This window comes from Rissa tridactyla, chromosome 3, assembly GCF_028500815.1.
Source record: "Rissa tridactyla isolate bRisTri1 chromosome 3, bRisTri1.patW.cur.20221130, whole genome shotgun sequence".
NCBI lineage: Eukaryota > Metazoa > Chordata > Aves > Charadriiformes > Laridae > Rissa > Rissa tridactyla.
The window spans coordinates 57,035,570-57,049,768 of record NC_071468.1 but is presented as its reverse complement, the minus strand read 5'-3'; the positions used below and the strand labels follow the sequence as shown (position 1 = coordinate 57,049,768).

The window sequence follows — 14,199 nt, the reverse complement described above, 5'->3', positions numbered from 1 at the left end:
TGGGGGGTTTTGTAAAAGGACAATAAAAAGATGGATCTATGATTGGTTTTGGAAACAGCGGTCGGTAAATGCTTACCAGCTAACCTCCCAGTCTGGAGCAACCTTTGAACCTGAGACACTTTGTCCATAGTTCTGCTCCTCTTCAGCAGACTCCAGATGATGTTTGACACTTCTATATACACACACAGCCTTCAAACATTACCAGCCTATAATTTTGTCAGTTTGTCAAAGGAATATTTCAAAAGTGCTTGGAAACACCTTCTCTTCTAAACAATTTTGTTACTCTTCAAGACTGCCTCATCAGAATTATGTTGAGAATTGCCAGAGAAAAGGAATATCTGTTGTTTTGTCAAACAAACCCTGCTTGAGAATAAAAGACTAAACGTATGTGGTAAGTAAAAGACATTATAAATAAGAAAGCATCCTTCAGATAGCCAGAGAGTCTACAGCCCAGTTGACGATCAGAGTATTAAAGGAGCATGCAAAGAAGCCACACAAATCCTACACCAGTGTTCACAAATTTTCTAGGCCAGAAACTCTTTATGTGTGGAGTAGGGGAGCCTTGCTGAAGCTGAAGTGAGAGTTGAAGAGGCTAGAAATCCAAAAGCCTCTCTCAAATGTCCTAACACAGGAGGGATTCTGCTGGAGAAGAGCTCTGGGACTCAGTCCAGACTCACTTTGGTGCCGCTGCTGCCGTTGGCCAAAGTAAGTGATTGCAAAAGGAAAACAGTGTGAACAAGCTGCCAGTTCCCTTATGGACACAAACCCCAGTGTCATCTAAGCACAACTGGCTTTAGAGTCTAAAAGGTGGATGCAAGCAAGGTAGCTGTCTCCTAATGACCTCTTAGAGTAATTTTTCTTTGCAGATAGAGCTCATTAGGCACACCTCCACTGAAATCAACAGTTTTTTAATGCTTCATTGGAAATAAAATCCTACTGCTTCCTTTAAAACATGCTGCACATAAGCAGAGGTCGGGAATATAACTACATTCTGGATAGATTTATAAGAGATGGAGATTGCTGAAGCTATGGCTGAAATGTAGGTCCTAATATTGTAACGTATCTCAGCATGATGGCCCTTCCAAAGTGATTTTGAGAGCTTTTCTGCTTAGTTCTCTCTAGATAAATACATTATTTGGTCACAGGAAAGTAACACTACTTTCCAAATTCAAATTTTATAGGCTTAATAAATTACTTCTTTTGAATATGATTCAGACAATCAGCCCCTTTATTTCATATCCATTTCTCTTTTTAGAAAATCAAGCATAAATGTAAATTGTGCTGAAACCCCAGGTGGATTGACAATTACTTTAAATGAGAAACATTGTCTGAAACCTGCTAAAAAAAATAATCAGAATTTAGTGTCTAATCTTGAACAGGCCTGCCTCAAGTGACAGTGCTTAATAGCCTGGTTTCTGACCAGGATATCTAGACACTCGGTAGTATCAATAAATAACAGATTTGAATTTGGTCTGTGCACCTGGCTGTTGCGATTTTTCTACTCCTGAGTGGTTGATGGATGCTGTATGTCTGTTTATGTGGGTGTTTTTTTCAAAAAATGTCTCTCCTCCTTTTTCAAACTGGGGCTTTTTTTTTTTTTCTGTAATCAGGACTACTTTCTACTGAAGGAGAATGAGAGAAGCCACAGTGGGGAGATGCAGGGCCTAGAGCTTGCATTCAGATATTCTGGTTCAACTCCCAGCTCTGCCACCAGTTTTCTCAGTCCTCAAGTCACATTACGTATCACAGTGTCCCCGCATTCCTACCAGCTACAATGCAGACCATAAAACTGGTCTTCCCTGTAAAGTTTTTAAAGACCTAGTGACAAAAAAATGCTGTTAACAAGGAGGCAAATGTCATTTGGGGTCTGTAATGACAATTCATAACTCACGGTTTTAGAACCAATGATCTACTAATTAAAGACGAAGGTGCAAGACATCATTCATCCTAATCTGTATTTTGGCATTCAGTCTTTGGGATTCATAGCACATGTTTTAAAGAGCATCAGAGGACACATAGAAGAGAAGCAAGAAGTGTTCAATTAATCCATCATTCAACTGAATCCCTTTCAGTGCTGACACAAATCATACTAAGTTTTGGCTACAGAAAGTACAGCAACAGCTCCATTTCTAGGCAATATTTACAGTGAAGCCATACGCATTTCAGGGGTCACAATAAAGTTTTTACAGGAATCATACATCAACCATGATCTGGAAAAGCCAAGAAGCTTTAAGAGTAGGACTCCATTAGTATAATTCTCAAAGACAGTGAGAAATTCTAACTGCTACGTTTTAGAAATTATGTAGATTAATTAGAGTACTGAAGCTATTTGGTCTGATAGATCAGGACTGACAGTGCTAGAATTGAACTGTAAATGCCTAACAAAGTAAAGAACCAGAAGCTCTGGTACTCTACATAGATAGAAATTTCCCAAGCTCAGCAAGGAGAAGACACCAGCTGTTCTGACCTGCATGGGTTTCCTCAAAACCAGTGAATGCACAGTGGCACCCTGAGGTACCTGTGGTAGGAACAAGTGGCAGACAGAGGTGGAGACACAGCAAGGATCCTAGACTTCATTTAAAATTAATCAGCAATTTAAATGGGGACTCTCTCATTGCTGTCTCTATTCCCAAGTAATATCACAACTGAAATAATTACTAATTAGGAATTTTTAAGTATGTAAAGGACAAAATGCAAATGTAAACAAATATACAATTAGCTTTACAATCTCAAACAAGTGTTCCAGTAAAACATTAAAAATTCTGCACTATTAACAAAAAATTTATATAACTTGTTATAGCATATAAATAAGCATAAAACAGGTTGTCCTTTTCCACCTGACTGTAAAAGGTCTTAAACAACCTTGTCTAAATTCAGTGTTGAACCTGCTTTGAGCAGCTGGCCCGACAACAGACCTCCTGGAGTTCCTGCTCTGAGCAGCTGGCCCGACAACAGACCTCCTGGAGTTCCTCCTAGCCCAGATCATTCTGTGAAGTGTAATAGGAAGATAAAGTATTTTTGGCAAAAGTGTTCAAAACAATGGTCTCTCTTTCTTATTTTGGGGGCAAAACTGTGGAATATTATATTTTGGGACAACAACAAAAAAGAAACATTTCACTAAAAAGTCTGCTTTCAATTCCACCTTCTTTTCCAGGAGGCTGTCCTAAACTCACAAAACCTTGCTTCAAGTGCTGCTTGAGTACATGCTTTCAGCCCATCAACTACATCTTAAAAATGTACATTTCCTCAAACATTTATCAGGCCCCACTTACACAGTTATTTGGCTGAGTACAGAACAGTATGTCTAATAAAAATCAGAAAGGTTCTCCTCAAACAATGTATTTTCACGTTGTTAATCTATTTTACTTCATTCACTAATTTCTATTTTTAATATAACATTTCATTAAAGATAATTACATGGAAAACTAGGAAGTCTGGAGCCCTTCCAGTGGTTGCATCAGACACCGATTTACCTCTGCTTTTGAGAATGATTTTAATAACTCTCTGGACTTTCAGCATGAACAAATATAGCATTCAGCAAGAAAGCATGGCTCTGTCCATTTAAAGACAAAAATCAGCAAGGTTCTTCTCTAAAAGGATGGCAAATTTGCAAAATGTTTATTTCTTTTCCCTGTAAAAATTTCAGTAAGTAAGTAAACTTTGAAGTAAACTTCAGTAACATCGTCACACTGAACCAGACTGAACAGAGTCTGGTTCTATGAGAACCAGAAAATGTAAGAGAAAAACTGAAAGCCTCCAGTCTCCAGACTCCAACCTTCAGACTCCGATCTCTAGGAGTTAATGAACATTTCTACAGGCGCCTGGCACGGGGTTATGGCACACTGTTATGGCAAACACAAACTTTTATTCCCTGGGCTGTACCACAGTAATCTCTGAAGGGTTCTCAGATACTTTGTGAGGGAAGCACTGAAGGATGTGGGCTTCAACTGCACTGTAATGCTGTAATTTCTTAATCACAAGAAACAACACTCAGAATCTTCTCTCCACAACATGAAATTTCAGACTGCTTAAAGACAGTAAATACCCCTGGTTACATCACCATCTGGATCTAGCCCATGAGCACTCAAATCCTTGATCGCCCCATTTCCTACGACTTGAGGTTGGGAAGCCATCAACATTGGACAAGTGACAGAAGGTCTCAGGGTGGCTAAAAATGGACTATGTGGCAAATAACTGATTTTTCATTAAAGATCTAACGTTTAACTTCACTGAAAATTTTTGCCATAGTCACTGATTCCACTACCAGTCTGTTGCTCTGATCCCACACGGCACTTGACGTTAAATCTGCCTTGTGGCATGTGAACAGAGGGGAAGAACGTAGCCTGCTAATAACTAGAAATCCCCATTCACTCACCACACTATAAAAATACTTCATTAATAAATAACAATAAAAATAAGGTACTTGTAATTTCAGAGAATGAGGTCCTTCGGAGCCAAGTCATCAGAAATCCATTAAAGCAATGAAGAAATGGAAAACTACATCTGTATCAGAGCAGAGACCACCTGGACCATACACGTGGTTGGAGCTTCAGGATTGCAACTGCTGCAAAAACTCCATTTGGAAGCTGGGAACCCCCATCACATGAAATAGTAACCTGGAATATACTTCTCAAAACCAGAACAGAAACTATCTTCAAGAAAGCATTAGTGGATCATAAACAAAAACAAGGCTACTCTTCTCTGCTACTCAACCAGAAGAAAGAGGGACATGACAAGGAGCTTATTCTGTGTGAGCGCTTTATCCACACGTACAAACAAGGGCGGACAGACTCAAATTAATAATAATATATAATATAATAAGGTGCTTTTAGCTTATTCGGAAAGAGAGTGTGAAGCATTCAGACAAAATATAACAGCCGTAAATTCTGTCTCAGATGCTGATTACATCAGCAGAGATTCTGGCAGTCTAATCGTCTCTTGTAGCAGCACGGTAACAGATGCAGAAGGAAACACTTGCAAACATAAGAGGAGAGAGAAAATAACTCTTCAGTACTGAAAGAAGTTTTTAAAAGATGAAAGAACAGTGGGATGAAAAAAATGATTACATTTCCACAGAAACTCATAAATAAATGTTCCTACAGCATAGCTCAAGAGTCACTTGAAGCCTGCATTTTTTCTGAATGATGCCGCAAAACCATATTTCAGTTGTTACCACTCTATTAAAAATATATATGATATTTTTAATGCTGCATCAAGTGACCTTCTATGAGAAAAACACCAACAACCATAGCTTGTAACCTAAGTTTAAAATTAAACAGAGATATTTAATCAACATTTTATCTAGCTTCCTCCATATTTACTGAAACTCAATAGTTAATAGCAGGTATTGCTCAGAAGTTAAACGATAGATAAAAGTCACGAGTTAGCAGTTTTGACAATTTGTTAAGAAACCTCAGCTAACTCAGTGCAGGAGGAAAATTGAGATTACATTTAGAGAAAAAGAAGAATACAGGTGTTTTCCATTATGTCTGAAAGGTATATCATCATAAGCAAATTGTGGAGACAGATATAGAAGTGGGATATGACACAACCGAATATTTTTCAAATGTATGATAGAATTAATGCCTTCAAACAAGTCAAATCCTTCAATATGAACAAAAGGAGATTACTTAAATTAAAATATTCAATCAAGACAACTATGAATTATTAGAGAAAAATGTGGACCTTGAGTTAACCACAGGACTACACGATTCAAGTATGCTGAAGGAAATTGCTATTCTAAGACACCTATTTAAACAGAAAATCTTAAGAGATCTTCTCAGAGAAAACAAAACAAACAAAAAAACCCAACCAAAAATATTTAAAAACATTAAAAAGTTAACACTTTAAAAGTTAACCACATGACTTACCAAGAATATTCACTTAACCTTTATCTTCATCTGAAAGAAATGTGACAATTATCAAGTACTACTTAAAGAAAAGGATTTCTCTCTCCCACAGCTACGTGGACAATACAGGATCAGTAATGACTCCAGCAGAACCTTAAAACGCTTTACTTCATCCTACATTAACTTTTCTTTTTTTGACTACTTCATGTGCAGGCATGCCAGATTTATAGCCTGCAACTGAAGGATCTCGAGAAATTTTTCCCAGACTTCATAAAATAAATGTTCTTAAATTCTTGCATACGAACCAGTGAGGGACTTCAGTGCATTATCAGCAGTCTTTTAGGGGCACAAAGAGAAACCAAAACCCATAACACTGACTATTTTTGAACTACTGGTTGCTGTAGTGACTATAGAAATCTTACAGCGTTGTAAAAAGAAACGATGAAATCCACAGGACTTTACCCAAGTGAGGGCCACTGTATGAAATGAAAATTCCAGAACATCTATATTAGAAAGAAAATATGAAGAAAATTGCAATCTTATTTTGGACTTCTTTAATCTACAGAATACTAGTTGAGACTTCTGTGCACTTTTTTATGTGATTGAAACAATTATGTACAGAACAGTGAAAAACCTATTACAACATGTATCTTAGAGAAAAGATATGAAAAATGTCCAACTGGTACAGTGGGTCATTAATTAAATACATGCAAGTATAAATGGATGGAATAGTGCCAAATGAAAGACATAGCATCAACATAAAACATAATGATATATCTTAACTATGATCTGGCATATGTGCAAGGGTTAAAGCTAAAGCTGCGTGGTAAATTTATGTGTGGGATTTTCTGATTTTAGTTTGCCTTATCTGAAACTTTAACTTCTCCAGACCATAGTTGTGATACTAATTACATACATTTTACTTTAAAGACGTCTAGCCATATACACCAGGATGTTAAGGCAGAAACAAAAAACCTCTGGATCAATAACTAAATCTTACGAAAAAAATCAGCTACTGGCTTAAGTGTTAGAACCTTCTCCCTGCCTGTATTCCAAAACTGAGATTAACAAAATCAGTCTCAGCTGTCCCTTTATCCTTGTGTTGAGAAAAATGCAGATTCAACCTCAAAGTGCAGCAACGACTGACTAGTGTTTCTTTACTCTTTCCTCTCTACTCTTTCTCCCAGGTTTCCCAGACTTGGCCTATCTTGACCACACGGGCTGGGCTTATAAACAATCCTTTGTCGTGGGATGGATAAACAAAAATAAACGTAAAAGCTACTCCTCTCTCTTGCCCCAGATTTTTTATGGAATAAGTAAGCTTTAGGTGTGCCAGAGAAAGGAAGAACTGATCTGTAATATAACAACTAGTTCCTTTCACATGCAAGACATGGGTTCTACTCCTTTCTCTTATAGAATCATAGAATGGTTTGGATCAGAAGGGACCTTAAAGATGATCTAGTTCCAACCCCTGTGCCATGGGCAGGGACACCTCCCACTAGATCAGGTTGCTCAAAGCCCCATCCAGCCTGGCTTTGAACACCTCCAGGGAAGAGGCATTCGCAACCTCCCTGGGCAACCTCTTCCAGTGTCTCACCACCCTCACTGTAAAGAATTTCTTCCTGATATCCAATCTAAATCTCCCCTCTTTCAGTTTAAAACCATTACCCCTCGTCCTATCGCTACACTCCCTGATAAAGAGTCCCTCCCCATCTTTCCTGCAGGCCCCCTTTAGGTACTGGAAAGCTGCTATAAGGTCTCCCTGGAGCCTTCTCTTCTCCAGGCTGAACAACCCCAATTCTCTCAGCCTGTTCCCACAGGAGAGGTACTCCAGCCCTCTGATCACCTTCATCGCCCTCCTCTGGACTTGCTCCAACAGGTCCATGTCCTTCCTGTGCTGAGGACTCCAGAGCTGGATGCAGTACTCCAGGTGGGGTCTCATGAGAGCAGAGTACTCTTCTAAGCACTTACTAGTTAGCTAAATTTTCCTACAGATACAAGCTTCAATAAAGCTAGTGATTACTCTTCATTAATAAAAGCAATGTAAAATTTTTAGTAGGCTACAACATGGTTTTTTTCTGCTTTAGAGCAAATATGAAACTTTATAATTTCTTGTTCTTAAATATTCGTAATTCTTAGGAGCACAGCTTTTCCAAAAGGATTAAAAATAGCTAACTTCTGTCTGCTTTTGACAAACATAAGGTACTGTAACACAGAGGAGAAAGGCAGGTATCATAATCAATCCAAAACTATGTTACAAAAGAACTCTTCCATCTACGTACACACCGTAGCAATTGTTCAGTATTGTCATATATTTCTAATTTTGCCTCCAAAAGTTAAACACTGTATATATAAATAAAGTAATTATTGTTCAGTATTGTCATATATTTCTAATTTTGCCTCCAAAAGTTAAACACTGTATATATAAATAAAGTAATTTAGTGGTATTCCACTTCAGCCTCACCATTCAGTGTCTGATTTTTCTTTTCTGACATCATTATTACATACGTATGTTCCAAGAAAGTGGCATTTATCTCAGTTTTTATAAAATAAGTGAGCCTTTAATATTGTTGGGTGAAATTAAATTGCATACAAAAATATGTTTACAGTACTGGAATAGAAGGGATTTGCTTTCCCTTCCAGAATTCACACGACAAGTATTACATATTCAGAAGTTTATTTCAATGAGTATGGACCGATCTGAGAGTATCAGTGCTTTTCACACTGAACTGCAAAATGCTACAAAACCTTGGGTTAAGTTTCGTTCACCATTATCTGGAGTCTATCACGAGAGACCAAAAAAATACTGAATTAAAAATATTAACAGAAGAATACTAACTCCATTGAAGTCAATGTTCCTATTGATTTTGATGCAAATTTGGGCAAGAATAATACCATGGTATTTGGGAGGGTTTTTTTATTTTTTATTTAATTGCTCTTTGATTTAATACACTTCAGCTCAGTAAAATTAGTTGCATCCTCCTTTGGGAACCATATCAGCTGTCCAATGAACGTAAAAGACAGGAAGGCAGACACCAATGTTGAGGATTTGTTGATTGCTGTGTACATACCACCTTTCATCATTCCCACTTCATAGCATTTTCTTAGTCGGCAAGCCTGGCAACTCTTTCTTCTGTTCTTGTCAATGGTGCACTGGTTAGTAGCAGGACACATGTAGTCATTGTGCCCTGCAAAACCAGAAGGAAAGTAAGGACACAGTTATAACAGACCTAACAAAACTGCCTATAGTTCTCTCTTATTCTTCATTGAGTATTTAGTACAGCACCTAACATTTCAGGAAGAAGGTCGGGTTACCACCATAATCTATGACAAAAGTACTGATACAGACAGTGAAATTAACATCTATTCACAACACATTTATTCATGAGTTCTTTAAAAGTACTATTAAAAACACTAATTACAACTTCTGTAGGATAATTAAAATAATGACCAATTAAAGCATTCACAAAAGAATATAGATTAATATGAACAATTCCCTTGATTTCCGTGCTCTTAGCCTGAGAAATGTGGTGCCATCTGGTCCACATGCCTGTGTTAATGTTTAACCAATAGACTGCACAAAATGGTTCAAGGTTTATAGAATTAAAAGGGCCTATGTACAGAAGATTTTTTAGTATCTATCACAATCTGGGGCAGTTACGAAACAAACAACAATGTAAAATAGAAGCAACAACCATTCATTAATTGTATCTCAGGGATAAATCAATATCTAATTCCAATTGTATGTCTACTGATAGATGCAAAGGCTTTTTGTCATGACAAATTCTTAAATTACCATATGCTGCAACCAAGTTTGGTACTGATACCTTTTCCTTCAGAGCTCCACTTCCTCATTTATTACCCTCTACATCTCAATTCTCATTGTAAACATTTACAGGGTACCATAATTTTTTACTGCCAACAAGCCTCTATTCCAATTTTCTCTTAAAATATGTGTGCTTAAGCAGGCTATAAAATTATTTTCCAACCATAGACAAAGTTTATCAAGGATAAAAAAGACTATCCAAAATGATCCTATTGGTGCTGTCTCTTCATCTAAACACAACTAAGGTACAGCACACAACGAAACCGTTTTACTGCAGAACTGTTTGTTCTTTCTTTCAAGCCAAGGGATCAGCTTGAGGTAGAGTAGGGTGGAGGTTTGACAGAGGCCTTGGTCTCATCAAATCATCTATCCTTGACTAGAAATTAGAAAATAGAGTAAAAATTACTATCAGATTACACGAGGAACATCTGCTCTCTAATGCTACATAACTGGGATCCAATCAAAATAAGCAGCCGAACCATAAACTCGTTATTATAGTGACAGCTGACTACACGCTCTCTCAAATAGACAATAATAGGATTTTTTAGCTCTACTTGACAGAACAGTACAATACTGGAAAAATTTGAATCCATAGGCTTTGCTCTAGGACTGAGGTAAAGAGGTGAAACAGAAACACTACCTCAACCTCAGCATGAAAGACAGTTTTAATTTTCAGTTCCTCTGGTAGGATACAGACTGTTCTATATCTGATTCAAAACATTTCACATGTAGGGAAAAAAAAAAAATGAGTCAGCCTCATATAAAAACAGCCTCGACCATACAAAAAAGCATTATCTACAGGGAAAAGGAGCAAAAAGGGAAAGCCATGTTTTTAAGAAAATGCCCATTTATTAGGTTACACTAAATCACAGCAAAAGATTGTAGCACCTAACCTCAATCACCAGCCTTGTTTTATAAGCCAAGCTCTGAAATAGCATGAGAAAGACAGAAAACTTTAATTACTCTTTTTGACACAAAGACAGACTTTGACTGAGTATCTCATCTTCCTCCTAGTGAAGTTAAAAGGTAAATTGACAAGAGGAATGAACACAGGCTCTGAATTCGGCAAATAATTCAGAACAACATTTAGTGCTCTGTAAAATAAGGAGGTAACTGTTCTCACGTGGTCAAAGCTGAACACATGCTTCCCACCTTTGCTGGACTGGCTGATGCTCTTAAGGTTCAGCTCTCAAAAAGAAAAAAAAAAGTAACAACACGCAAAAATCAGAAATCAAGTAGAATCAATATCAGCAGGGCAGCCACGCTTTTTCGCAGTGCTTATGTGGGTGATAACCTTTTCTTCTGCTCTGAACCTAGATTTCCTTACACAAACTGCAAGCATTTGGGAACAGGCATTTAGTTAGTAGAATAGTACATCAAATAATCCTATTTGTGATAGAGCTAGAAATTAACATGATTAATATTATCATATTTTTACATCTGTCCTGGGTTTATCTTAAATATATGCTTTAAAGGTTAGCATCATTAGTCCTTTTTCATGCACATGGCCTGTATCTTAGACAATCCACTCTTCTTTCAAAGACTTCACAGAATAAAACCTGTAAAATTGTGAATGCAAAAAAAGAAAGAACTGTATGTGAGTGGCACAGTTTTTCAGATTGCGAGTGCCATAGTGTCTTTGTTTAGACTTCATATTTGCTGTATATCTAGGAAGAAGATAATACATTTAATATTTCACGTAATTTTTGGTTTAGTTTAACCAGTATGCCTTCAGGAGACTGGAAAAGATGTAAGCAACCAGAAGAAAATGTTTGATCATTAGAGCATACATTCCATATGATTATGAAATAAATTAGCAAAGAAGAAAGAAACAAAGGGAAGAAGGACGGCAGGAACCTTTCCTGCTTCTCCACAATACCATCTGACTTCACTCAGTCACAGGAAGTGAGGAAGGAAGTTTCCTTCACAAGGCACAGACACAGACTAGGGCAGTCTAGCTTGTGGTGGCATGGAAGGGAAAAAGGTAGAAGAACACAATTAAGGAATAGGTAATATGTAAATACAAGTTTTATTTTGAAATGAAATAGTATAACTCAATAACTCTGCTGTGAAGTGTATTATCTTTTAAATATTCTACCCTTTATTTTGTCCTTAAAGCTCATCTCTTGCCAAAGCTGATTCTGGACAATCTGATTTATTAGAAAGGATTTCTCACTGTTGGAAATTGTCAACATTAAAGTGGCACACATCAACAGGTGCCTAGCTGCCCTACACTTTGCTTTCACGGTATCCGAAGAGTAATACATGCTAGAAGAGAGGCTAGTTAGGCCATTTTGATAGTTGGTAGCACATGCCACTTGGACTCTGTGGTCTTATTGTTGGGTTTTCAAAATAAATTATCAGATAACCTGCACAAAATTAAAGGCAGTGAGTTTAATAGGGTAGAGCCTCTAGTTTTAATCCCCCCATATCTATGAATTGCATTGTTATGAGCTACTAAAGAAGAGTTTAAGGTAGCTATTAGAGGAGCTTGAGGAGGGGTGGTTTGTTTTTCTTATGGTATCTCACACATTGTACATTTTAAAACTGTAAAAATAACATTAAGTATTTTTATAGCACATATTTGTTATATGCCGAAGTCTTTCCAGAACAGGGTGCAAAGATCTGCCTCTTTTCTCACAGCACTACCTTTAGATGTGACCATCTCTATGAAAATGACCAACAATGGGGCGGGGGGGGAAGGTTGAGGAAGCAAAGTGTCAACAAGAAGATAATGGCTGAAATTTGGATGATTTTGAGTTTATTCTAACCCAGCCTGTCATAATCAGAGCTTTTTCATACTGCACATGCAGTCTGACTTTCTCTCATCGCTGTGAGTCACGTGGCTAATATTTATGTTCAGAGACTCATTGCTGTCATTGCTGAGGGTTCTCAAGGTATCTGTGGTGTATGCAACAGCGGTGTATGCAACAGCAGTGCATACTTGAATCAGAGTGGGCAGATGAGTTATCTGTGAGGTCTTCAGTCAGCAAAACACTCCTTATTTCGTTAAAGTTAAGTGTTACTACATTCAGCAGAACATTTAAGCATCTGTGTACTTCTGGCAAGTACTGCCAGCATAGTATATATGGTTAAATTAAGTACATGCTTAAGTGTTTGTGTTTCACTGAATTGCAGCTTTGAAGAGCTGAATTCATTTTGTCCTTGACCAGCAAGGATGAAAACTGGGGTCATATTAATATATCAATGGCAATTAACATAACATAGAAATATTTTTTTCTTAAATGTGTAAACATTTGCCATATTATATTCCAATAACCATCAAGATGGAATAATTAGTTTAAGCAGTGCAAAAGTTTTACAAAAAAATGAACTTAAGAAACCAACATGTCAGCATGCCAGCTTAAGAATGCTCGATGACAATTCCATAAAGACAATAAAGGAACATTTTTGTCAAGTGGATTTTGTATAACAGCTAAACTGATGTAGTTGAACTGACTCATCATAGATTTCAGACAAAGCCAGTAATAATTATTATCCTTTTACTGTAATTATTCTTTTATTTTCAATCCTCAAGTCACATAAATTTCTTAAACTATTCTTTATCTATCTGCATAAAGCATCTGCCAGGTTAGCCGTAACCTGTGAAAGCACCAGGTCCCTCTATGATCTTATTCTGACAGTGAAATTGGCAGAATTTTATACATGTAGGTGAAGGGAAGGCTCGAGTGTACACTTTATCCACATCTTAAGGTGCCAAGCAAGTGAGGAGTGGGAAGACTGCAGATGAGAAGCCAAACTTTGGAAAGAATAGGCTCAATAGCAAGTGGAAAGTTTTCATAAACAGTAAAAAGAAAAAAAAAAACAGCACCTGGACATTGCATATGCTAACCCAGTATGAACAAATGTTGAATGTAAAATAAAAACTTACACCACTTTTAAGTTAAAGTGACCCAGTAAAACCTCACTGATTGGTTTTAAAATCTCACTCTTTCTTAACAGGCTTCACAAAAGAACAGAAGGTTACGTCTGATTACATTTTATAAGCACAGACTTGAGTGCTTTTATAAGCACTCAAATTCACAGCTTAATTACTCTCAGACAAGGTCTTTGGATTTGAAATTTGAGTTCTGTTAGCAGCTACCCAGCACTGCTGAGAAGATTCATCATTTTCTGATTTCAAACTAGCAAGACATTACCACACGTGACAGCAAGGAAAAAGGCCTAGAAGATTGTAAAACATACTTCCTTACATCCAGTGAGGAAGCCCTCCTTCTACACATACCTCAGAAAGAAGGATCACAGAACCACTGAAGAATGAGGAAGGAGGAAAGGTTAAAATCTGTACTCTGTATTACGTCCTTCAGCTGTGTCCTGTAGCTCCTACACTGAGCGTTCACCTCCTAGTGGAATCTTCTTGCCTTCACATATGTGTAGGACTGTTCACAACAGCAGTTAATTCAAGCCAAGTTATTACGATACCGACCTTTCCTTTAACCTTTCCATATACTATTTCAGCTAATAGGAAAAATTAAGAAAGAAGAATGAGAATGGGCATTGCAT

General features: G+C 37.3%; 1 protein-coding gene across 1 annotated transcript in view; it reads right to left on the bottom strand.

Moving 5' to 3' along the window:
• The window catches only part of ESR1 (estrogen receptor 1), a 169,917-nt gene that overhangs the window by 65,375 nt on the left and 90,343 nt on the right, over positions 1-14,199 (bottom strand). Inside the window, 1 exon segment of the mRNA XM_054194804.1 lies at positions 8,921-9,037. Within this exon segment, the coding sequence (XP_054050779.1) occupies positions 8,921-9,037 (117 nt within the window).